This window comes from Tamandua tetradactyla, chromosome 22 (assembly GCF_023851605.1).
Source record: "Tamandua tetradactyla isolate mTamTet1 chromosome 22, mTamTet1.pri, whole genome shotgun sequence".
In the NCBI taxonomy this organism is placed as follows: domain Eukaryota; kingdom Metazoa; phylum Chordata; class Mammalia; order Pilosa; family Myrmecophagidae; genus Tamandua; species Tamandua tetradactyla.
In genome coordinates, this window is record NC_135348.1 from 25650807 (window position 1) to 25678408 (window position 27602).

A 27602-nucleotide genomic window follows, 5' to 3' on the forward strand; every position below is an offset into this window, starting at 1 on the left:
ATTGATCCACAGTATTTCAATTTAAGCAATTTTTACTCTTTATCCCCCCTATTATTTATTTATTTTTTACTCATTTGTCCATACTCTGGATAAAAGGAGCATCGGACACAAGGTTTTTGCTATCACATGGTCACGTTGTAAAAGCTGTATATTTATACGAATCAAGGCTACTGGAACACAACTCAGCAGTTTCAGATACTTCTCTCCAGCCACTCCATAACATTCTAAACTAAAAATGGATATCTATATAATACATAAGAATAATCTTTGGGATAACCTCTCAACTTTGTTTGAAATCTCACACCCACTGAAACTTTATTTTGTGTCATTTCTCTCTTCTGCCTTTTGGTCAAGAAGGCTTTCTCAATCTTGTGATGCCAGGTCTTGACTCATGCTGGGAGTCATGTCCCACATCATCAGGGAGATATACACCCCTAGGAGTCATGTCCCATGTATGGGGGAGGGCAGTGAATTCACTCTGTCTAAATCAAGTTGGCTTAGTGAGATTGGCCAAATCTGATCAACAAGAGATTCTCTAGGGGTGATTCTTAGGCATAGTTATAAGTGGGCTTAGCTTCTCCTTTGCAGGAATAAATTTCATAGGGACAAATACCAAGTTTTACGGCTCAGCCCATTGAATTGGTTGTCACCACTGGTTGTGAGATTATCAAGAATTCCCTAGATGGGGAATTTGAATATTTCCTTCTTTCTCCCCCATTCCCCAAGAGGACTTTGCAAATACTTTTTCATTCTCTGCCAAGACTACTCTGGGATAAAATGGGGCATCACACAAACCTGTACAAACCAACAAGATCTCATGCCCTATTCAAGACTTCATGTACTTATGGTGTTCAACTAAACTGACCATACAAGTTAAATTAGGTAATGTGCTGCCCCAAAATAAAAATATTACACCAAATAAACATCTCTCCCTTTGGTCTCACATAGAAGTTGAAGTTTTAAAATATAGACCATATCATCCTTTACCCTATGTTCTTCTAATTTACCTTAGTCCTATCCAGATCAACTTCATTCATATCTCAAGTAGAAGTCTGATCACTTCAGACTTCAACTTTTTTTAACAGTTGCTGAATGAGGTAATTCTGACTTTTATAGCTTCAGAGTCCTAACTGTTAAGTTTCAGGTGTCACATAAATACTCAGAGTTTCTGGTAATGACCAGGTTATATACAAACATCTCAGTATCTCAGAATTCAGAAATAATAGTTACACCTAGTGAATATGACTGCTATAAGAGCTTACAATCTAGGACCCTTTACAATAGGCCCCAACCTGATAATCCATGCTCTCGACTTCAAGTCTCCAAGTTTGTAGATTACAGGTAGTCTATATGAGTGAGACATATAATGTTTGTCTTTTTGCTTCTGACATTTCATTCAACATACTGTACTTAACGTTAATGTATCTAGTTGTATGCTTCACAACTTCATTTCTTCTAGTGGCCGCTCAATAGTCTGTTGTATGTATACATCACATTTCCTCCATTTCTTTCACAAAGAATCCATACCCCTTCTCTATACCTCCCATTTGTTGACATTCGGTTTTGGCATAATGCTTTGTGGACGCATAATACAATGTTACTGTTGACTATAGACCCTAGCTTGGATTGACTATACTTTTTCCTGTATACCACCCATTTTCAACACCTTGTAATGTTGACATTTATTTGATCTCTCTTATGTAAAAATGTTTCTTATATTTGTACACTTAATCACCATCATTGTCTACTTTAGGCATTCCTAAGTTAGCACTTATTGTTATTACTGTAAAGGCTGTACTCTCTTCTACCATTTTGTCTTTTTGATTTTGTCACATTTAATTTTTTTTTCTTTTTACTTTTACTAATGGTCTTCATTTCTACATTCTTCTTTGGACCTCTCTCTCCTGTCTTTTTCCATCTGCCTAGTAGTGCTCCCTTTAGTATTTCTTGTAGAGGTCGTCTCTTAGTCACAAATTCTCTCAGTGATTGTCAGTGTAAAAATATTTAATTTCCTCCTCATTTTTTGAAGGATAGTTTTGCTACATACAGAATTCTTGTTTGGCAGTTGTTCTCTTTCAGATTCTTAAATATGTCATACCAGTGCTTTCTCGTCTCCATGGTTTCTGCTGGGAAATGCACACATAGTCTTATTGGGCTTCCCCTGTATGTGATAGATTGCTTTTCTCTTGCTGCTTTCAAAATTGGCTCTTTCTCTTTGACATGTGGCAATCTGATTAGTAAGTGTCTTGGAGTAGGTCTACTTGGATCTTTTCTGTTTGGGATACACTGCACTTCTTGGATCTGTAATTTTATGTCTTTCATAAGAGATGGGAAATTTTCAGTGATTATTTCCTCCATTAGTCTTTCTGCTCCTTTTCCCTTCTCGTCCCCTTCTGGGACACCCACAACATATATTTTCATGTGCTTCATGTTGTCATTCAAGTCCCTGAGACCCTGCTCATATTTTTCCATATATTTTATTTTGTGTGCTAGATTTCAGATGCCCAGTCCTGTAGCTCACTAATCCTTTCTTCTGCCTCTTCAAATCTATTGTTGCAGGTTTCCATTGGTTTTTTTCATCTCTTTTATTGTGACTTTCATTTCCATAAGTTCTGGGATTTGGTTTTTCAGACTTTCATGCTTCTCTTTATGTTCACCTAATGTCTTCTTTATATCCTCCCTCAACTTGTTGATTTGATTTTTGGTGAGAGTTTGCATATCTGTTCAAACATCCCAAACTAATTGTTTCAACTCCTGTATCTCATTTGAAGTGTTGATTTGTCCCTTTGGCACATATCTTTGATTTTCCTAGTATGACTCATTTTTTCCTGGTCTCTAGACATTTGATTTCCTTAATTAGTTTATTCTAGAGGTTGTTTTCACTCTTTTACCTAGGGTTTTCTTGCTGGATGGCTTTGTTCTCTATCTGTTCCTTGACATTTGTTTGAACTTATTCTAGACTTCTAGCATAGATTATATTTAACTGATCAAAATTTTTCAGTTCCTATTTTTTTGTTTCTTGCCCTACCTATAAGGAGTCTTTTTTTCTTTGAGGAGGGTCTCCTCAGATATTATAAATGCCAGTCAGCCTTTCTCAGACTGGACAGGCCCATGTCTCAGGAGGAAAGAGCGGCCAGCATCAGTTTTCCCTAAGTTTGAGAACCAGCAGGTTGTCAGACTTTCCTATGAAGCCTCTAGGCTTTGAACTTTTCCTATCCTGCCCAGCATGTGGTGCTTGTCTGCCTGTGGCTACCCACCAGCATAAAGTGATGCAATATGGTGCCTTAAATTTCATTAGACTCTCCCTGCCAGGGACAAGGTTGGGATAGAGGCTGCAGTAGTAAGGGGACTTTGATTGCTTCTGTTTTCTAGCCCCTGGAGCCTGAATTCCCTGAAGGAAGGCTTCCACTTGAGCTGGGCCCCACTCTCCTTTTCTTGGGGGAAGATAAGCCCTTTGAGGAATTAACGCTTTTACTTGTCTAGTTACTTTGTCTCTCAGACATGCTTTAGTCCACCCTTGCCTGGGAGAGTGCTGGCACCTGAGAGTGCTTGCAGTTCTAGCTAATGAGCTGTTAAGAGGTAACAACAACAACAACAACAGTAATAATAATAAAATAAAAAAGCAAAAGCTTTCTTAGGGCCTGACCCTCGCTCCCTGGGTTTACCAATCAAGAGCTTAAGTTGGTAGGTGGCTCTCTGTATCCTCAGGTTCTCTGTGCCCCCTTTTCTTGGGGCACTTTTCCAGTATTTTGTGTTGTCCAATTGAAAAAGCCTCTGGTTGTTGATTTTTTTCCTGCCAGCTCTGCCCCCTTTCTGCCAGGGCAAAAACTACTGGTTCCTTTAATGCTTCTTCCAGGTTTATTTGTGGTGGGTGCCTGTTTTCAGTAGCATTTGTTAATTAATTCCACAGTTGGAGCTTGGTTGAGCTAAGCCCTTGCTACTAGTAAGGTCAGTTTCCTTTCCCCTTGCAGAAGCAGTCGGCAGTGCCCATGGTGGGGCTGGGCATTGGCATCCACAGCTCAGGAGACTTACAGTTCTATGTGGGATCTCAGCCAGTCCAGCTTGTCCAGACTGGTGTCCACTGTGTGTCTGCTCACTGATGTTCCCCCAACAGTTATTTTGTACTGCTCCTGGCTATTTTCCAGCTGCTCTGGAGGACGAATTAAATTCCACACACGACTGTGCCACTATCTTGCCCTGCCTCCACCCTTTCTTTTCTAATTTGGAATATATTGGTTTTCTACGAATCCCTGTTACCTCTGAAACTAAAGTATGTCCATGTCTGTACATGCTACATTTTCATATGGCTGAATTATTTCAACCAAGTCTTTACAAAAGAATTACTCCATTATATTATATTATAAGTAATAATATTTATATAATAATATAAATTATTATATAATTTATCATTCAAATTATAGTTGAATTTGAAATAATCTAAAATCCTTAGTTTTATCCTACCACTAATTAGTATATCTATTTAGAAACAAGCAAAATTAACTTTCAGAGAAAAATAGACAAAACATTAAGAAAGTATTCTAATTTAGTATGATCTTTGCACTAAGTGGCACTCAACTGCCTGAAATAGTTCTGTTAAAGAGGAAACACCAGGTGAAGGATTACTTTATGGCAGGATGCAGAGAAAACACTATATATTCTTTTGGTTCTTGTGCATAGAGAAAGGGATGAGCTGTCAGTGCTTTCATATAATTGGTGGAAGCCAGAGGAACAAGAAGGAAAGCAAGAGATGCCAGACTGCCATCCTAACTATATTTCAAATGTTTATTTAAAAAATTATTAGCAATTCTTATTAATCAAAGAATTCAGTTCCATGCATTGCCCTAAAACAAACTGAGAATATTAGTGACAAAGAGACCATTAGGTGATAGGGGCTGCTTCCTAGGAAATAAATCAACCAACATGACTTCTTCTGTCAGCTGTGGCATGTAATATTGATAGAGGTTTTCAGACTTTTTATGGTCAAAAGCACCTGAAGTGCCTGACAAAATTTCAATTTAGAGAGTGTTCTCCGCAGTGAGAATGAACTGGGAGGACTCAGGGACCTCATGTTAATACCGTAGGTGATTCTGATAGAGGTGATCTGAAGACCACGCTTACAATTTCTAATGCATGTGCTGGCCATGCTTTAAAAACATTGATGCTTCTGCTTTTTTTGTTGAGTGTTGCTAGAGAAAATAGGTATCTCCAGTTTAAAAGTTCATAATTTGTACTTAATCATGAATTAATATTGTATGGTTCATCATTTTTACGTCACAGTAAAATAATGTACCAAATAAAAGGATATTAACATTTAATTTTTGCCGTAGAGAAACTTGACTTCTATATCCACAGTCTGAACAAATTAATGGGATTCTATAGCTAGTCACTCAATCTGTGTTCTACTGGTTCTATAAAATGGATTGATCAAGTTTTCCCTATTTTGTGTTTGCAATAAAAATGTATAGTGATACTAATGCTCTTTTCAGGACAGGGTGTGGGCCAATGTGGGGAAGAGTCTGAATTGCATTATCGCAATGGTGGACAGGCTGATTGAAACAGATGGTGGCAGTGAATGCAGTGGCGGCGGCAGCAAAGATGGAGAAAAAGAGCTTTCGCTAGACGACTCCATCACATCTCACCCAAGGGGTAAGGAATCATTGTTTCCCAATCATGGGCTGAGTAAACAAAATGAGAAAGTCATGGTAAAATGAGAAAAAAGGGGAGTCAATAGTGCCTTTGATGAAAGTGCTGATAGCTTGCTTTTCCACCGCTCTGGCTTAGATGATGGCGGGCTATTTTTCAAATTGCTTCTCAGTTGCGCTTTCAGAACAGCTTGCAATGCTCTTTTATATATTTCTTCTTCACTTGCTCCATAAAAACCTTCTTGAAGGAAGAACAGTGTTTTCTTTTAAAGGCTCTGACAGTGTTTAATCTACATTTACGCATTCCTCCAAAACTTTGTTAGAGAGAAAAACAAGCATCTGCCTTTAACTCTTAGCAACCTTGCAATATATCGGAATGCTGTATCTCAGAATGGTTCCGGAACAGACTACAATATAATAGAATGCTTTTGCCTTATTCTGAGAAATAGTTTTGTCAATTATCTCAAACACATATAGAAAGGCTTGATTCTAAGGAATATGTTTATGCATTATTCTAAAGATGTGTATAAGGTTAGGCTTTCATGGACGTGTTCACATACATACACATGGGAGTTTATTTGTGTGTCTATAGATAGATACTTTGGGTACTTTTGAATGTATGACTTATTAGGAGGTTGGCGAGCAAATATGATAAACAGATAAAATGTTAACCATAGTTTTGTCTAAGTGCCAAAGTAAAATGGCTTTTTTTGTTATAATTTTGTCGTTGTTAATTTAATTAATGTTAAAAAAAAAACAACACAAAAAGTATCTGTATTTCCTTATGGATGTATGATCTTCAGCTCTTTTTCTAGGGATCTTAAGCATTTGAAAAGGGTTTGGAGAGTTTTGTTCTACCCTCTTCATCTGAAATCTTTCTTTTTACTTTACGCAAATGTGTCATAAGAAAATGTGAACACTTATAAAATTAAATTTATGTTTTCCCAATTTGTTTTCCTGATTTTCATTACTCACATTTTCATCAAGAGTTTTAATGATATGAAACATCAATCTCTCACCACCTGATTAACAGTAGAACAAGTTCCAAATCAAATTTCTAAACTATGGCTTTCTAACGTTTTCTGACATTGTAGATCTTCCTTACAGTACAAACACAAGTGAAAAGCTTACACTAATATTTATGCTCACACCAACTTGGTTTAATTGTATATGGGGATTTTATTTCCTAATATTATCAGCTTTATTAGTTAATGAATTGAGTACAGTTCTATAACTTTACATAAATCAAAATGAAAGCCTATCGTAACTATGCCATAAAGAAATAATATACTTCAATTTGCTATAATTGAACATTTCTTAACTATCAGCTGTGATGGACTTTGGAAAATGAGGTAAGTAAGCAGAATCCATTTTAATGACTTATTCTGACTGGTGATGGGTTTTGAAGATACAATATTTTTTAGCAGAAACAAGATTAAGAGATACCACAATTTATTACATTATTTGTGTGTTGATGCTCCCCAAAATTTTCACTGAAGAGAATAAAATTCCAAAATTATTGGAAGAATTATATATTTTATTCATATGGTGTGTTTTATCAGGAAATTGTGTCCGCATGATCAAAAATACATTTTAAAAGCTAAAAATATTTGGTAGATAAATCATCTGTAAAATTAGAGGAACATGAGACATTGTTTAGGCATAGTTTAAAACCAGATAGAAGTTATTGCAAATGGGTCAGTTTCATGGATGCTTAGAGTCAAATTGCAACATATTGCCTTCTAACTGAATTTTGAAGTTAATTTTATACTTTATTTATTTTATTGTTCATTTTATTTCATCCATTGTTTTTTGTGTTATAGTTATTTTAGCAGATAAGACACTATTTAAATGTATAAAATGAAATATTACTTTGTTCTGAAAATGATTTAATATGGTAAATATTGCCAAGTAATTTAAAGTTAAGGCTTTTATAATTTTACATGTTAGAAAATTATGTATTGAGTAAATGTTTTGAAAAGGATATTAGTACATGAAAGAAGATATTTACCATAGAACATAAATAGATGTTTTGCAAATGAATCTGTGCTCAGGTATACTTAAAATGTAGTATAGATGTTGCCTCATGTTTGGATGAAGATTGATTAGTCCTACTTACTATTTTTATAACAGTCCTCTTAAGATTAGAAAAAAGCACTGTTTGTAGGTTGACTTTTGTCCTATAAAGCAATGCAGTAAAGAAATCATAATGGCTTTTTGAACTAATATTAAAGAAAATGAATCATCTAAAGCTGTGTATTTATATATTCCTTAAGCTATTTCTCATAAAGAGATTTGGGATATGAGTTCACTGATGATATGTGACCTAATTTACCTGTATTTATAGATTTTTTTACCAAAATGATAACTTAGAAAATTTGTGGAATAAAGCAAATAGGATTGTGTATGATTTCTAATTTGTTATTTCAAGCAGACATAATCATTTTGAGTATTTCTAATGCATATACACATGCACACACTTATTTTAACCAAATTAGCATATATTATAAATACAATATATATTGTAAATCCTCCTTTTATATTTGACCTTTGAGATTGTAAGATATTACTATAATTTAACCCATCCAAAGAGAAAACAGTATTTTAGATATCTAATTATTATAAGTGATGCTGCAATTAATATATGAGCATCTTTGAATGTATGTTTTTAACTACCTGTCATTTATTTTCTTCTAAGTTAGATTGCTAAAAGCGGGATTGCTTGGTCTGAGGTAGGAATACTTTATTTTATATATTTTTTTAATTTTTAATTTTTGAATAATTTTAGACTTACAGAAGAGTTGCAAAGATAGTACAGAGAGTTCTCAGACATTCTTCATCCAGTTTCCCCCAATGTTATCATCTTAAATAACCATAGAACAATTATTAAAACTAAGAAATTAACCTCTGTGCTAGTGATATCCTAAACTACAGACTTTATTTGGATTTCACTAGTATTTCCATTAATATTCATATATTAAGTTCTACAAATATTTTAAATAAGTTTCTGGAATTTTTATTGTTTCACATGATTTTGATTTATGTTTTATATTGTGACACATTTTAAAATCTCATAGATTAAGTCGAGCCTAGGAGAGTCAGTTTTTATTTCCTCACCACTGTCCTTCACTTTCAAATTTTAGCCACAATTTATGTTAATTTTACTAGTATATATTTTAATGGTTAAACAGATGATCACTTGAATTGTTACTAACCTTATCCAATCTTTTAGGTTCCTCTATCATCTACAGATAATTACACCATCTTAATTAACCATGTAATTATTTATTAATTTGCAATTTTGAAAGCTTCCTTGTTGGTTTTTTTTTTTTTTTAGATCCAGGGTTTTACAGTCTATCTTTTGTTGATTTTATAAATTTCTCTGTAGGAATAATACAAATAGTTCTGAGAAAACTGAAACAAAACTTTCTCAACTGTTCTAAACACAAATAGAATAATGATGCCACCCTCTATAGCGTATACATATATTCATGTGTTTTTTTAATGAACAGACTGTTCTTTCATTTTCAGTATAGCTAAATACATTTATGTAATATCTATAGTATGTGTAGTAACACCAGCCTTTAATTTCACAGTAAATTTGGGTTTTAAGAATAAAATCACTGAATTTTAGAATCTTAAATTTTGCTGTGACTAAAGATTACATAGTTAAACTTCCCAGATTATGTTAGGAACCCTGTGTAAAACATCTCTGCCAGTTTTCATCCAGCCTGTGATACATCTCCAGTGACAGAAAACTATTTTAATTTTCTAGAGCTTCATACTCCAGATGTTGATCCAAATATATTGTCTTTCATTTCACCTACTGGCCCAGGTCTAATCCTTGGCAGCTAACAGAAGCCGTTAGCTTTCTTTTCCCCCCACATTATATCTTACTATATATCTGAAAAGCAACCATCATGCTCTTTTGAAATTGTCACTTATTGGTCATTTTTGCAAGGAATGACTTCAAGCAATTCCAACAGTTGCTTTTCTTTGAACCTTCTTTGTTAGGTGCCTCCCAGGACTGGGCACATTGATCCAAATGCAGTTCCATAATGACAGAGTGACACAAGGGGACCACCTCCCTACTTTTAGGCACTATTCTTTTATTAATGACGTCTAAGCTCACATTAACTTTTTTTTTTTTTTTTTTTTTCTGCATGGGCAGGCACCGGGAACACATTAGCTGTTTTGAAAGCCACATTTTATTAACTCCATTGATCTCTGTAAGCCTTGCTAAATTTAACCTATGCATCAGACTTCTAGAAATTTAAGATGCATTTAAGTGCCGCTATATGCTAGACATTTTAAAATATTAAGAGCATGAGGATGATTCAAGCACAGTTCACCTCAATTCTAGAGGAGGAGCTGGATATTTAAACCAATGACTGCATTATAATGCACTTTTGAGTCCACTCTAGTAAATACCTGTTTCTTACATCCATCACATCTACTGTCCTGCACAGGTTTATTACATTCACATTTAATAAACATTTCCTGCCCATGCATACAAATAAAAATGATGGGAAAGCAGAGCTAAATGTAAGTGCTTAAGGCACATCACTAAATAGAACTATATGCTTTGAAATACATTTGTTAATCACTACCCTTTTGGGACATATGTTTAACCAACTATCAATTCACCCATTCATGTTATTGCATGTCCTGCATTTCTTCGTCTTTCACAAGCATATCATGATACACTTACTCTATGAAAGGTCAAACATCCTATGTCACTGAATTTATGTTCCTGTTCTATATAAACCCTGTCAAAATGGAAACGAAGTTCCTGTGACATAATTTGTCTTCATGAGCCCACACTGGCTTCAAGTCATCACAGCCTCCGAGTGTTAAACATCCACACAAATCATGGAATTCTAAGCATTTACATTGGTTAGAATTTATTTCTAATTTCTTGGGACTCCTGTCATTTCCCCCTTTATAGTTCCCCTTTAATTTGAAGGGCAAATTTCCTGCTAAGATTTGAGAACTCACTATTTTTAGGGCATCTTTTACTTCATGTCTAACTGCCTCCAGTTAATACAATTATCTAATGATTACCTGGGATATACAAACAAATTCTCACCAGTTCTCAACAGCCTGCTAATGCCAAAGATTAGTATAAGAAAAATTCACCCCAACCTCTCAAAAGGGACAAATCTAAGGTATTGGGAAATCTCTCCTCTTTCCCATCTTTTGTTTTTTATTGCCAAACTAGCTCTCTGCTGAATACAATTGAAAGAATTAAGGACTGGAACCATTAATTAATTAATTAATGCAGTTATATATAATATAGTTTGGGTACTAAGCCCCAGGGAAGAAAAGCACTAAACTTGCGTTGGCTGGAAGAAAAAAGGCAAGATCTTTTCTTTTATTCAGCAGATATTTGTTGAGTGTTGACCATATGCCAGGCACTGTATCTGGAATTACATTCATTCCTGTCTTGTTCTTATAATCTGGTAGGTGTGCATGTTGTATTCAAAAGGAGATATCCAGTTAGAGACTTTCCAAAGGCAATATAGGTTATAGATAGGACTTAGAAAGGAAGCATATGTTTGGTAGACATCAGCAGAGGGATAGATAAAACTAGATAACATTTAGAGAGAAGGAAAAGGAAAAGATGAACAAAATCCATAGTACAGAGACTCAGACACAGGGATGGTCCTTAGCAGAGGCATAGGAAGCATCAACGGATGAAATAAATCACATCTTAGAAAAGAAAGGAGAGTGTGAGATCAAACAAACCTGACGTGTATCCAAAGAGAGGGAGTAATCACAACAGCCAACACTTACTATGCTCTCATGAGCCAAGCAAATTGCTAGGCCTGTTCATGCGTTGCCTCCCTTCCTTCTCAGAACAAACCTGTGGGGGAAGTTCTGTTGTCCCTATTTTATAGACAAGGAAGTTAAGCAACTTCTCTAAGAAGCTGCACTATTAAGCAGCTGAGCAGATTTGAATCCAGGCAGAGAAGTTCCTCATTGAATTAGTCGAAAAGAATCAGTGGTCCTTAGAATATCAGTTGGAAAAAGGGATGCTTAAATTTTTTATTGTATAATTAACATATATACAAAGCAAAGGAAGGAAAAAGCAGTAATTTTCAGAGCACTGTTCAACAAATAGTTACGGGACAGACTCCAGAGTTTGTCATGGGCTACATAAAGATCCTCTCAGATTTTTCCTTCTAGCTGCTCCAGAATATAGGAGGCTAGAAGGAAGAAATATTTTTTTTATCATCACAATCGACTTTTTTCTTTTTTGTGAAAAATGACATATATACAAAAAAAAGTATGTTTCAGGACAATTTGTTATAGAACAGATTTTAGAGTTTCGTATGAGTTACAATTCCATAATTTTAGGTTTTTACTTCTAGCTGCCCTAAGATACTGGAGAATAAAAAATATATCAATTTAATGATTCAGCAATCATATTTTTGTTAAATCCTACCTTCTCTGTATAACTCCACCCTCACCTTTGATCTTTCTATCCCTCTCTTTAGGAGTTTTGGGCTATGCCCATTCTAATTTTTTCATGTTGGAGGCATCTGTCACTAATATGGGGTAGGGAGATGGAACTAGTGATGTTCTGGAGAGGCTGGGCTAAATTTCAGGACTTACCTGAAGTTATAGGTTTCTGGAAAGTTACCCTAGTGCATGGAATCTTTGTAGAATCTTGTATATTACCCTATGTGTTCTTTAGGATTGACCGGAATGGTTTTGGTTGGGTTTTTGGCAAGTTATGATAGGTAACAATGTCTAACTGAAGCTTGCATAGGAATGGCCTCCAGAGTAGACTCTTAGGATGCTTAAATTTTAAGAGAAGTTTTGCTTATAGATTTACTTGCCTTATACTTGCCCCTAGTATCTTAATTAGCAGTTTCTCAGGTAGGTGTATCTAATGCTTCACAATTAGAAAATTTTCTCATTATTTTACAAGGCCCTAAATTCCTCTATTTCCACTTACCTTTTCATTGCTTGTTGACATCTTCTCCCATCTTACCAAGTTACTCCTTTGTGATCCTGCCATTTGAACTTGAATTTGAAAATTCACCTTGTGCTTTTCATTGCTGGGCCTTGAAAGGTTTGCCCATCTCTGCCTTCCACCTGCTCAAACTTCACATCCTTGAATTCTCCCTCACCCCGCAGACCAGAGACTGCTATATGGACCTGAGATTAGTGCAGTGCACAGGGGCCTGCCCTCAGAAGGGCCCCGGGGCTTGGGCTAATAGCCTGTATCTTGAAATTCTTTATTTTACCTTTATGTTTGTATTTTGTAAGTTAAGTCCAGTGGGACATTGACGCATGTGCCCTGATCTTAGAGATTCAGATAGCAGAGCGCCTTCCACCACCTCCCTTATCCCCACCGTTTTCTGGAACTGCCAGCCCAGTGACTGCCTTTCTCCTTCTGTCCCGCAGGGGCCTGGGCACCTATGTGGGGACAATCAGGTGCCGCACCCCACATACCATGTTGGAAGACAGAATTCTGGGTGGCTTTTGAAAGTCTCCCTTCATGTATTACTGAGACCAAGGGAGTGTGATATTAGATGCTGAATGAAATACACCACTGCAGATCAAGAGACATACTACAGAAGAAAGGAAACAGTATTTGACTGCCTTTCAAACATGGGTCTCCTCCTTTTTATTTTTCACAGAATTCTGCAATTATCAAATGATGTAGCTGGTCTTACCATGCACTAGTAGTTGTGTCCTTTGTGTGTCCTTACCACAGTCTATTCAAACTCTCTCCTGGAATTATCACACTTTTGCAGAGATTGCCAATGCAAAGGCCCACATCCCTTATACAGGATGAAATGGATGGAAACTGAGGCATATTTCCCAACAAAAGGGGCCACCACTTGCGCTCCAGCCAATCATTTCCATAGGGAATATGGGCCTAAAGTTACCAATTCTTCTGGCTTTTCATATAAATCTAAATTTTTATATGAAATATTCCAATTTTTAAAGGTAAATTAGCTTTTGAAAAATAGTTAAAACACTAGGAAAGCTAAATAAAAAACATTTGCAGGCCAAATAAGATTGCTCCATGCCCACTATTTTGAATCCTATGTCTCTTTCATATTATTATTATTTTAAAATATTTTTATTTAAGAAAACAAACAATATGCTTAGAACCACCAAAACATGGATATCTTAGCTTAACTGTAGACATATTTAAATAAAGTATCCGTATAATCAATATAAAACCTGAATTTGGGCAGTAAGTTTCATAAACCAATTTAATCTCTCCTATTATTTTAAATGGTTCTTTAAATATTGTCTCCCCTACTAGACTTGGCTCTGTGAGAAACATATACCAAGGCTTTGTGATTTAAACTTGAGTTACCAGAGCCTAACATAATTCTCGGCAAATAGTAGGAGTCTAATATAGTGGGATAAATGCCTAATCACCTGATCTAAAACTAACACCCTACAAGAAACGCCTAGGCAGTTTTTCTTCATATTATTCAGTGAATTTCTTCAACATGTGTGCAATTCACATACACATACATAAAGCCGCTAATGTTCTCAGAACACATGCTCAACATTAGATACTTATCAGTGGTATTATAATATATAACAAGGCCATTTTATTTTCTAAAATACAAAGATTTAAGCACAAAGCATCAGTTTTCAGCAAAAGGTTTAAATACGAATACTTCTGAAATCATTAATTTCTATTCATAAATGTTTGGAATTTCACTGGAAAAACAATGAGTCAGGCTTTCAAAAACAAACAGTTCAGAAGGAGAAACAAATTTTAATACATGCTAACTAGTTTTTAACACCTGGCAAATAAATAATGGAAAAGATACATAGGCATTTTAATTATAAACATAGAATTTCAATAATTAATGTATATTAAATAGATACCAGGCAGAGAGAACAACTAGTACAAAGAGTTTGAGATAGAATTATGCATGCCATGTTCTGGAAATAGCCAGGCACCTGGCTTGGTTCAGGGTATGTGAAGGGAAGAGAGAAGAAGATGAATTTAGAGAGAGGATTTGGCGAAAGGATCACATAGGGCTCTTTTGTGACTTTGACTTTCCTTCTGAGCAAAATGGGTGTGCAACTGGAGGGTTTTGAGAAGAAGATTAACCTAATTTGACTTAGATTTTAATACATGGGTTCTTATGTTGACATTAGACTGTTGGTGGAAAGGGTATAGCCAGGAACAGACAAGTTAGAAGGGCAATGTAATTATGTAGGTAGGATGTGATGGTGGCTTGGGCCAACCTGTGACAGTGGAGGTGATGGAAAGTAGGCAGGTTCTGGCTATATTTTGAAGGTGGTACCAACAGGGTTTTCTGATGGTTTGGATAGGAAAGTGAGAGAAAAAGAAGAGGCAAGAATGACTCAAAGATTTTTGGCCTAGGCAACTGGAAGGATGGGGGTGGCCATATACTAATTCAAGGAAGACTCTGGATCGAATGGGTTTAGGGGAGAAGAATGGGAGACATTTGAAACATGCAAAGTTTGATATGCTTAGTATGAAAATGTCAAGTGTGCACTTGTATATAAGAATCTGGGATTCAGGAGTGGTCAGACTAAAGACATCAATTTGGAAATTGTCATCTATAGATGTTACTTAGAACAATGAGACTGAATAACATCAGCAAGGGATTGAGTGTACAGGGAAAACAATATGGCCTCAAAATTATATGTGGGCACATTCCCATGTTAGTAGGTCAAAAAGAAATGGAAGAACCAGCAACAAAGTTGCATAAGGAGTGGTCACTGGGGTAGGGGGAATACCAAGACAAGATGATATCCTGAAAACCAAGATTAGAGGCTGTTTCAAGGAGGAAGTAATCACTTGCCTAATGCTACTGATCAAGTAAAAGGAGGACCCAGAAGTGACTTTAGATTTAGTAGTGTCAGTGTCATTGGTGACACTGACAAGTTTAGCTTTACTAAAGTAGGTGCAGGTTAGAAGTGAGTACAGTGGGTTGAGGAAAGGAAGAAAAGTTTCGAAGTGGAGACAGCTTGTATAAACAACTCTTTAGAGGAGTGTCACTGTAAAAGGAAGCAGAGAAATAGAACCTGTAGAGGTAAATGGGGTCAAGAGAGATTATTTGTTAAAGATGGAGAGATAGCAGCATGTCTATGAGCTGATGGGAATGCTCCAGTATAAAAAGGAAATACTGATAATTTAAGAGCAAGGGGGAAAGATTACTGGAGTGATCCTCTTATATAACAGGGAGGGAGACCTTATATGCAGATAGAGGAGCTGGCCTTAGCTAGATAACCAACAGTTCATATCCGGAAATAGGAGAGAAGTAAAGGCATAAATTATGCTCGGTAGGTGGATGGATGTGGCGGCGTGTAGAAATTGTTTTACGATTGTTTCAATTTTCCTTTGGTGTAGCAGCTCACAGTTAGTGATTGCTTGATATGTGCTAAAATCAGCTTTAAACATATTGTCTGTATTAACTCATTTAATTCTCCTAATGCTTATAGGAGGTAATTGTACAGAGCTAGTAGATGAAGAAATAGAATTGAAATAATGCTATCATGCATATTCCAGTGGCTAAAACTGGCCACCATGGTGATTTGGCTCCAGAGCCTGTCCTCCTTCCAGCTAGGCTGTACAGTCTCTGTTCTTTCCAGGATAAAGCATCTCTAATCTTCCTCTGTACAGATAACATTTTGCTATGACCCATTTAGCAAAATGTTAAATTTTTTTCAAGTTCAAATTAGTGATGGTATGAGATAACTTCATGGAAGCAATCCCATTTGCATCTATGGAAAGTTTACTGTGAAGTGCCACCTTATGCAGAACTTTAAGAACTGCACATAGTCATAATTACACTTACAAATTTGCTGAGCTTGCTTATAAATATGGTGATACCCACACTGCAGAAAAACTAGGATAGAGAGAGGAAAAGGAAGATTCAAATCTCCTATCCAGAGACTTTGGGACATATGATTTTATTGAATGACATAACCTTCTGAGAAATACACAGTTTACATTATGTTTGTTTACTTGTCTGCTTACTCAGCACTTTTGAGTTAATCTGCATACATGAAGCTCTATTGCATTTGTGGAAGTCAAAAACTAGCAAACTGTATTCCACTGGCCTTGAACATGACCAGAAATCTAGTACCTCACTTTGTTCAGTTCATGGTAGAACTATATCACCAGTTCCATCCTCTGGACGCCTGTATGCTAATCAGGCTTTAAATAACCCAGTAAGCTCAATTTTAGGTGAGGGACAAAGTTTATATAAGAAGGACTCTCTGATGTACTCATGCTGGTAATTTCAGGGGGCTGAATTACCTATTCAGTTTCTTCTAAAAAACCCAACCTGTTTGTAGGCCCAGAATCCTGAAGCCACAGTTTATTTAAAGCCAAAAGACAAAGTAAGTCCAATGACTGGTGAGTGTGTAACTCCTCCCAGTTCAGTATAACCCAAATTCAAAATTTCTGCATGGCAATAAATACAAGACTTGTTTGATTAATGGATTTAGTTCCTGGAATCTGTCTTAGCAGAATTTACTTAAGGCTTTCAACTTTGGGCTATGAAATGAGAAATTTAACCAGGATATCTTTGATGCATTTCCTTTGCTCTTTTTCTAAGGGCACGACTGGAAAGTTTTATGGCACTGTGTTCTCAGGCTGGCAGGGTTTAAACAAACAAGGTTCCCTTGACCTAAGGAAAGGCTGCTTTTGTTCTCGTGGAAGTTTGTCTTGAATTGGCAATGTACCTCATTTCTAGTACAGCTGGAGGGTACAGACAGGTCACATACCTTGGCCATAGGTTCATGGACACTAGGATAATTATATTTTAAAATGCATATCCATACTTGTCTTTCGTTTCAATCCCATCAGGGCCTTTAAGTCTGCTGTGATTGTAGGCCATGGAAGGCACAGCATTCATGTGCTACCTCCCTCCCAGGGTTCCCACAAACCAGCTTCCCTTGGCCCTTCCAGTCCCCATTGTTTCTAGATTTGTCCTTCTTCTTAGCTCCTGACTCTGTTCACACAGACTCTGCACCAGCCTATTTTCCTACCCCTACCTACCCCCATTCTCTACCCCCTATTCTGGTGACTCTCTTCCCCCAGTTTTCTATTGGTTTTATTCCATGACTTCCAGCTCAACATTCACTTTCATTTTATTCCTGCTCTTTCTAAGCTCTTTAGTCAGTGCAGTGTTTTCCCTCTGCTCTTCCAGTATCCCCTCTGACTCTCTCCAGTTTTACACAGTGTGTGGCGTTGTGTATGGGTCTTCGCATTACCAAACCAGACATTCCTCCCAAACTTTATTCTGAAAAAATTTTACTTTGTGGGTGCTCATTACCTGCTTGCCATGTGGCCTTTCCTGAATTCCTTCCACATGTGACTTCCTTACCATGGTCAATAAATGCAACAACCATGAACAAGTGTGATCCTCTTTCCACTCACCTCTTGCTTGCCTCTAGACTCTTAACTCTTTAAAACTTGTTTTACCACTACCACAATAGCACTTTCATATACCCCCTTATGTTGTAACCACTGTTTATACCTCTTCCTCTCTTCTCTACATTTTAAGCTCCTTGAAGGTAGGAGCAGTGAATTGTAGATATTGGCATCACCCATAGGATCTGATATACAAGAGGTCCTGTTTGTCCAAAGAATGAGTATATTGCTCCTGATGGCAGTGGAAAAAGGAGAAAATAAGGGAAATAGGTTAGCATTTGTTAAAGTAAGAAAAATAAATGCAGAGTGATTTTTCAATTCCTGGACTGGAAACAGCAGAGGGAGCATAGGGACAGGAATGGGCTCAGGAAGGCTGGAAGGAAGACATTCTGGGTAGCCAAGCTACAGTAGGGACATTCTTTCCCTGAATTACTCGTTCTTTGTGTGTAATTATGCTTGTTTCTGTGCCACATATCCCTGATATGCCCAGATATCTTGCTGACTTACATGAGCTTGTGCTAAGTTCACAAAAGGTGTTTCTAGCTATGTTGATCACATGTATTATATTCATCCCAAGAAATTTAGTTGGAAAATATTTGGAGAGGAAGCCTTATCCTTAATAGGTTGTTTGTTTCAACCCATCTGAGTTAAGATGCTACAATTATAAAAATATCCCTGAAAGACAGGGTCCTCACTTAGTAGAGCCCATAGGTAGTCATTTCTGAGTTGAGGCTCTTTTTAAGGCCTGACATTATTTGACCAGGGCTATCCAGACCACAGTACACCTTCCCCAGCCATGTACCCTTCTTCCAACCGTTGCCACTTCTGTGCTACCTGAAGTTTAGGTATAAAATCCCCTGTTGGCTGGCGTAAAGTCTATGCCCTCCTCATAACCATGGGAATCTTATCATTCTTCTTTAAGGCCGTTCTGATTTCTTGACTCCACAGTTCATCTTCTGTTTAACTTAGATGAATCCTAAGAGTTGGGCTCATTACTTCTCTTATCTCTTTGCATAAATTTTAACAGACATGCAACCTTTTAGGTCTTCTTTTTTTTTTTTGTATGTCTGAAAAATTGTGATAAAAATAACAGTGGCTACAAGCTTCCATGGAAGTTAGTTATTTTAAATGAGCAAACAAGACCAAGCACTTGAGAAGAAAATGGCTCAGAAATTGGAAAGAAAGCATTATGCTCTGCTACAGTTGGTTGGTATTTGGCTCTTTTATTTTTCTCCTGAGGAACATAAGAGCCACTAAGCTTAGAGAACCTGAACATCCTGTACAGGAAATAGATGGTGTGTGGAGGAGGTGAGGGGGGCACCTGGCAGTCGTTCTTTGAATCTTTCAGAGAGCTTCACTTGAATACCTTACAGAAGCAAGTAAAGGGCTGGAAAACAGAGCCTCTGTTTGGATGGCTTCCAACGTACTTCACAAAGCTCAGGAAAAGCTCAGCTAAGCCACACACATTTTATGTTTCCTGAGGAAAGACTCTGCTTTTTGGTCTCAGGGTTAAGGAGTATCAGAGAGTTTTGATAGAGACACTAAAGCCTCCTCTCCATATTTTCCTCTGTCACTGAACAGAGCTCAGGGGATAGAATTCACACAGAGCACTTAAGTGCCTGCTAGGCCAGTTAACTTGTGTGAGAGATGTTGGTGCACTGATTACATTTCAGGAAGTCCTTACCGCCTCAGCTTCGGTGGGTGTATCACCACAATATGCATACATTTCCTGGTAGAAATTTGAAGAAGAAAATAAACTTGGAAGTGTGTATGTTTTATAATTTCTTAGCCTAGATAATGCAGAAAGAACACCATCTTCACCCTTGCCAGGATATGACTCTATCATGAGGCAACACAAATGTCATGTGAATGGTGAGGTATGCAGGAACACAGTGAGAGAGAAATGACAATGGTCTCCAGACTGTTACCCGCTGGAGCTCTTTTTTTTTTTTTTCCCAAAACACTTTTTAAGGAAAAATCAAAGTCGTTTGCTATTCCTTTGTGAAAATATTTTGGACTGTTCATTGGAGCAAAAAGGCCATTTATGAAGTGATTTCAACCTTTCTTTGGGCTGTCACATCCTGCGGTGTTTATTTCAGGCCCTGAGAGTTACCCTGAGTGAATATTAACAGGGAAGAGAAACTGTAGTCATTGCAATTTGCATTTGCCAGTACTGTGCCATTTTCCTTTATCTTCTGAACTTTAATTAATTGTTTCTTTTCTAGAAAAAATTATTTTTGTCTTTCTCATTTATGCTGCTTCATAAAAGGTTTACTACTATCCTTAAGACATACTACCTTGTTCACAAAACTTGTAATTTTCTCATTCGTAATTAATGTTTTCCTATATTGTAATTTTCCTTAATTTTAACAACAAAAAGTACATGTAATTATAGTAAATGAAGACACTGGGACATTGTTAGTATTAAACAAGTGTTCTAACAATGAGCTAGGTTTAAGCATCAGTGGAAAACTTAGCCCGTGTCTGTTCCATTTCTTCCAGATTCCCATTTCTATTCTAATAGGACTGGAAATCAGATTCCCTTTTCTCTCTCTCTCTCTCTCTCTCTCTCTCTCTCTCTCTCTCTCTCTCTCTCTCTCTCTCTCTCTCCTTTGTTGTTGTTAGTTATCTGATTGCAATTTATTATTAAGAATCCACTGGTTAAATAAGTGCTAAGGATATGTTTAGAAGTGATTAAGGAAATTATTCCCATGCTTATGGGAGAAATCTGTGACTTTTCTTTTAAAAAAAAGTCCTCAGAAATAAACAACCAATATTTCATTTGAACTGTCACTTGACATCTTTTAAGGGAAAAAAGTGGACACTTAACTCTCCATTTTCCAACGAGAAAGACAATATCCTATTCCTGACTAAGTTATTGACCACCTGGCATAGGATAGCACAATGCAAGATGCTTCAGCAATGATTCACATGGTTTGGGAACACTGCAATGGTATAAAAATGTACATCAGCCACCTGAATGGAATGGAGACTGACTTAGTTCTACTTCAGCCTGATAAAGCAGCGCCACCTTCTGTGCACATGTGTCATTTTGTTTGGGGATCTTTCAACAGAAACTGATCTCTGTAGTGCTTAGCAAAAACAAAATCAGTGTACAGTCTGTTATACTTTAAGATCGACATGTGCATCTATTTATTGAAATATTTATTTTTCCAGTGTGTACGAGTCTATATAGTTATATGGAAAGGAGCAATGTACAAAAGAGAGTGGAAGATAAAGGAGAGAAAACAATGTAAATATGAAGAATTAAAGGCATATGGGGTATTTCTTTGTGATGCCTTTTAGTGTGTCTTATATTCTGAAAATAACTCCAACGTATTTCATTTTTACATTTATTCATTGCTTAAGAATCAGTAATCAACCAATGCTTGTATGAATTGAACCGTTACCCATAGTTCATCCAATGATACCTATAAGTGGGTCCGTGATTAGCTGATTACAGATTTACTAGCTTTTCATTGAATTCTCCTTGCTCTAGTGTTTCTTATTCTTATCATAGCATTCAATTCTACAATAGTTTTTATAAAAAATAGCTCTGAATATTCCTATGTATTTTACATTACAATACCACATAGACATTTGCACAGAGGTTTAATAAGAGCATATCTTCTTATTCAGCCGGGGTCATTAATTATCCTTTCAACTATTTTGGTTAATTTTCTTTAATCTTTTCCACTACAATGCAAAATAAGTAAGTGACAGTAGACATGGTACAATACTGATTATGATACTTTTTACTCAGTCCCTATAACCTTTTTAAGGTCTTAACTTGGTTATTGATCACTCACATCAACCACTTTGATGCTTACACTTTTGGGCTGACAAGCACCTATCATTGCAGGTCCTGCCTCATACATAATTTTGCAGCAAACACTAATTCACATTAAATTGTATTTGTCATCATACTGTTAAGGTCTGTGTTTATTAATGGAAAGTCACACAGTTCAGAATTTATGACATCTGACACTTATCGGGCTTTTGATTTCCAAATAAGCTAAAATAGAATATAACTTGTTCCTATATGGTATGCTAAAGTCATAATTATATAATTGAAGCGTGTTAAAAATCTACACAAATAAATTGCACAGATGGTTTCAGTTTTGCATCCTGATACGACGAAGCTATTTGAATCCCAAACACTGTCAAAAACTGGATTTTCTCATTCTTGTCTATATCTGAAAAGATTTTTATTATCATTATTGTAACTTTACTCATTCAATTAAAATTTAATATGTGTCTGCTATATGTTAGGCACCGTGCTAGGTTCTGGAGATTCAGTAATTAAATGATGAATTCCTTGTCCTCGGTGAACTCCTTTGCTAGTTAAGGAAGCAGTTTGTAGATGGTGCCATAACCATAAAAGCAAGGTTAATAAGCACAACAGGAAGTAGACTCAAAGTACAAAGAATAGATGAGAGAAGAATGGGGAAAATCAGGGAAGGCTTCCTGGAAGAGAGAAAGCCTGAACTGAGTGCAGAAATGATGACATGGTTTGTTATGAAAATAAGTAGAGGAAGAGTGTTCTTGGAAAAGATACAAGATTAGCAAAAGCACTGAGATGAGCGAGCAGGGCAGGTTTGGGAAAATATACATTGTTCAATTCATCTTGGACTCAACATTGCAAGTGAGAAAGTTCCGCGAGATGAGACTGAGCACGTGAGTATTGGATAATGGCAAGCTCTTTTTTGAGTTTGAACTTCATTCCCAATGCCTTGTATATTTTTAAAGTACTTTAAATAAGGACATGAGAGAGTCATGTGGTTCAAATTCATTAGAAAGCTCAATCTAGCCAAACTATTGAGAAGGCATTTGAGTAGGTAATGATTGGCGGAAGGAATGCCGGTTAGGGAGGGGATTAGTACGGGATCCAAATGAAAGCAAGGGGAAGATGACCATTTGATCAGGTATTTCAGTAAGAGAACTAATTTTATGATCAAGTAAACATGATGACTACTACATAAGAAGAAATCCAGGAAAACTCAGGTTACCAGCATGTTAAGAGCTTGTGGTATCATCCACTAAAATCCAGTCAATGGCTCAGATTACAGGTGAGCAGAGAGCTGAGGAGTTCTACTGTGGATGTGTCAAATGTACCCAAGTGGAGAGATCCAATGGTGGCTGTTATAGGCATCTGGAATTCAGTAGAGGGATTCCGTTTGGAGGTCTTCAAATATAATCTTGGTGAAGCCTGATAATACATATGATTCCAGTGAAAAGAAAATAACTTGGTTCTGTACTCCAAGACCTCCCTTCATTTATACCACTATTCTTACACTCCTCCCCCAGACGACTGGTATGAGCAGTTGTATCCCCTCATCCTTGCTCTGAAAGACTGCATGGGAGAAGTGGTGAACCGAGCCAAGCAGTCTCTGACGTTTGTGCTCCTTCAGGAACTTGCCTACAGCTTGCCCCAGTGTTTGATGCTGACTCTAAGGAGAGACATCGTCTTCAGTCAAGCAGTAGGTACCTGTTGCTATTAATATGTGCTGACTTGTTCACATACGGCCCTGGATGACATGTTTGTCATGAAAATAAGTAGAGGAAGAATGTTCTCAGAAAAGATGAAACATCTGCACAAATACTGAAATGAGAAACCAAGACAGGTTTAGGATAGTAGAATTCTTTGGATAGTTTTATTTGTAATGGAGTCCTTTGTTTAAACTTTTGGTGCTCAATTTTTCTTGTTCATAATGAATATGAGTTGAACACCACATGGAACCAGATGAAACTTTAAGTATTCATTTCTGAGAAACGATGGCTAAGTCTCAGAAATGTATGTTCTCCATCACAGGGCTTGGAGTCTGTGAAGGAAAGTCTAACCCAGTGAGTGTTTGTGTTGTGGCCTCTTGTCTATAGACATTGTCAGGAAGACAGCTGCTGCCTTGCCCTCTCCACAGTTCTCTTATGAACCCCAGGACAAAGTTCAACAATGATATTTGCCTCTTGATTATAAAAAAAGTTGGCGGGGCAGTACGGCTTGAATTGGAAATTTGACAGGAATGCTTCCCTTGCCTTCTCCCAACTCCGTTTGTGACGCCAAAGCTGACCTCTGTTGCAGCAGCTGCACTGCCAGCTCCCCTTCTTCCTGCCCACCTCTGCACTTATGATTGATTTTTGTAGACGAGACATGCAGGAAAAAGGAGAGCCTCTCTAAACATTTCCAGGCAAAGGAAATATTTTAGCCACATTGTCTCTGCTGGCCCCACCCCACACACCTCACTCTCCCTTGTACGTTTCATTGGTGCACAAAAGTGCGTCAGTCATTACTTTCTCTATCTTATTCATATTTCTTCTTTGTGTCCTTTCAGTGACTGTGAAATGAGCACTGTTACCTCTGTTCTACATGTTAGGGGGGGGAAATGATTTGGAAGGGTTAAATAATGTGTTATGGTCTCACTGTTAGAAATGTTAAATATGTGTGTGTAAACAATTGTAGTTTTTTTCTATGTACTTGAAATTTGCAAATACCTGTGATACCTCAGAACCTTAAAATATTTAAAAATTAAACAAATGTGTTAGCTGACCCCCAGTAAATTTTTTAAATTTTTCTTTCTTTCTTTCTTTTTTTCTTTTAGCTTGCTGGATTGGTTTGTGGCTTTATCATCAAATTACATACAAGTTTGCATGACCCTGGCTTCCTGCAACAGCTTCACACGGTGGGGTTGATAGTGCAGTATGAGGGATTGCTAAGCACATACAGTGAGTATTGCTTTAGTACATGTTAAAATGATATTCCTATTCACAGAGATATTTGATCTATAGATTTTTCAGTTAAAAATGAAAATGAGAAGTAAACCTTTATTGCATCGAGTATTACAAAAATAATATATCCTTTCAGTTCTTTGCACTCATTCACCTTGTAACTGTTCTTTTACCTCCATTATGTTTTAAAAATGGAATTACATATTATTTCATAGTGGAGTCCTGAGCCATCTGGCTTTTATAATATAAAAGGCTCTTTGCCAACATAGTTTTAATGACTTGATTGTTAAAGTCCCAACCTTCTCATGTCTAAAACTGCACTGTTCATTATGCAATGGCAATTGAACACCTGAAATGTGTCTAGGCCAAAAAGATGTGCTATACATATGAACCATATTTCAATGACTAGTGAAAAAAAAAAATCTCATGAAGGTTTTTATATCGATTTACATGTTGAAATGATATTTTAGTTATGCTGGGCTAAGTATATTGTTTGTATATTATATTATTATTAATATATATAATTATATATATTAATATAATATGTATTATACTGGACTAAGATATATTATTTAAATTAAGTTCACCCTTTTTATTTTACTCTTTTAAAAATGTGGCTAGGAAATTTAAAATTATATTGCAGCTTGCATATTTCTTGTTTAATTCACTTATTTTTCAGTTCCTTTAACAAAGATTCACTAAAGATACTTAAAGACATATTAATACTGAACAATGCTTTCAATTTCTGTCATCTGAAATACTAGTAAAGTCAAGGCATATGTTCACCTGGGTTTCTTGAGGACCCTTTTCATACTTCTACTTAGCAACACCTCCCACCCATATTTTGCTTTGCTTTTATTAGGGAAGTTGCAAGTTTACAGAGAAAGCATGCATAAAATAGAATAAAATAGAAAGCATGTACCACCCTATTATTATTAACCCCTTACATTGGTGTGGTACATTTGCTACAATTCATGATACAGCATTATTATTGGACAACACTGGTCTAGAATCTTACCTCCTTCTACAGACTTTGTCAGCATTTTGGAATACAAAACCAACATGAGCCTGAATCATTGATTATATATTCTACTATCACTATTATTTCTAGAAATCAAGTATCAATTATCCCAAGGGAAAGGAATCTGCATGGCATTTTATTTCATAACCTGGCTAAAACTCTCTAGTCTCCCAGATAATGTGTACATCCTTCCTTCCCTCAAAGGGTACATTGACTGCTGGAGTCCATTGAAATGCTCTTATTTCACAGATCAAAACCTCGGGCTCTGAAGAAAAGCTTTCTGAATGGATTCATTGCATTCAGAAACTCATTCACTAAAATGCAAGAACCTATTCCAGCATGGAGGTGTAGTAGCTAGTGACATTTTCTTGAAATAACTTATTTGTAACTAGGTGCCTTTTCCCTTGTTTAGGTGATGAAATTGGAATGCTAGAGGACATGGCTGTTGGCATTTCAGACTTGAGGAAAGTGGCATTTAAAATAATTGAAGCCAAATCCAATGATGTTTTGCCAGTTATAACAGGAAGGCGGTAAGAAATGATCATTTACCAAAGACTAAGTGATATTAGATATGTTGTATTAACTCCTGTCAAAGAAACCAAGGGAAATTCAGATTTTGTTTGGGAATTTTTCATTTTTTCTCTTTTTCCTATTTGCTTTTGGTGAGAAACAGATGTAAGGAACAAGTCAGGGACGATCCTGAAAAAATCCTAGAATTCTCATAAATGTTTGTAAATCATGCTGTAGTGAAGTGAATAATGGTGATGTTCGCCCATAAAATATGAGGAATTAAAAAATATGGATTTTGTAGAAAGAACATTTTTCTCTTTATTACTATCAGTCTAAAGCTCTGGATGGTCTTACTTTTGCGGGAATCATTTGGTTAATAGTGTCATAATTCTTGAGATGAGGTTAAATTAAATTCAGTTAAAAGCAGCAACATTTTAGAAAAGATGTATTTCTATGGTAGGGCATATACCACCATTTTTCTTAATTATTTTTGACAATTCACTCTTAGACTGTAAGATTTCCGAGAAGGGTTTTAAATAAATAGCTTTGAAGGTCAGTGCATGATGGGCAAAATATCAGAAATAATTAAGAAAAATGATGGTATGTAGAAAGACCTTCAACAGAAGAATTATATTCTATGGTGAATCATTTCAATCATAAGTCCTCCAAATTTCAGCCATTCTGGTGGTAGCTCTTTTAAATATTTCATGAAGATATTTAAAATTTGAAAATTCTCAGGTAATAAGGAAAAAAATACAAATGTATGAGAAGAAGAGTTGTTATGTAGGAGCCCTTCTCTTATTATGTAGGAGAAGAGAATAAGTACAAAAGTTAAGGTGAAATTGTTTTCCTATGGTAAACAGAATATTTTAACTTTTGTGAGAAGGATGTCCGGAGCTGCAAGTTTAAATGAAATGCGACTAATCTTTCAACTCAAAGGAAAACCACATCTTCTTAAAATTAAATATTTTATCTGGAAACGAATGCTTAATTTGACATTCGCTGGAAGAAAGAGAAATAAAACTGACCATACACTCATTCAAACATAGTACAACTCTATTTAACTAGGTAGATTGTTATCAAAAGTGAGAAACTGATATTTTATTAGACAGTGACATTTGGTGGAGGAAGAGCACAGGATGATTTTTCTGAGAGAGCTCTTCAGAATGTACCTAAATTCAGAAAGTTATCATATAGGTGGGATGGGACTTCTAAAATGGTGGAGTGAGCAATTTGGCAAATCCTCGTCCAAAACGCAACTTTGCAACCAGACAAAGTTGTCCAAAATGACCACTGAAGGACTAAG

At 36.4% G+C, this 27602-nt stretch overlaps 1 protein-coding gene across 14 annotated transcripts in view; it reads left to right on the top strand.

The window, feature by feature from the left end:
* INPP4B (inositol polyphosphate-4-phosphatase type II B) overlaps positions 1 to 27602 on the top strand; it is a 934219-nt gene that overhangs the window by 804940 nt on the left and 101677 nt on the right. For all 14 annotated transcript variants that reach the window (XM_077139955.1, XM_077139941.1, XM_077139945.1 and 11 more), the window contains 4 exons: positions 5487 to 5646; positions 23350 to 23522; positions 24639 to 24762; positions 26199 to 26316. In XM_077139955.1, the coding sequence (XP_076996070.1) occupies positions 5487 to 5646; positions 23350 to 23522; positions 24639 to 24762; positions 26199 to 26316 (575 nt within the window). The remainder of the gene's footprint in view (positions 1 to 5486; positions 5647 to 23349; positions 23523 to 24638; positions 24763 to 26198; positions 26317 to 27602) is intronic.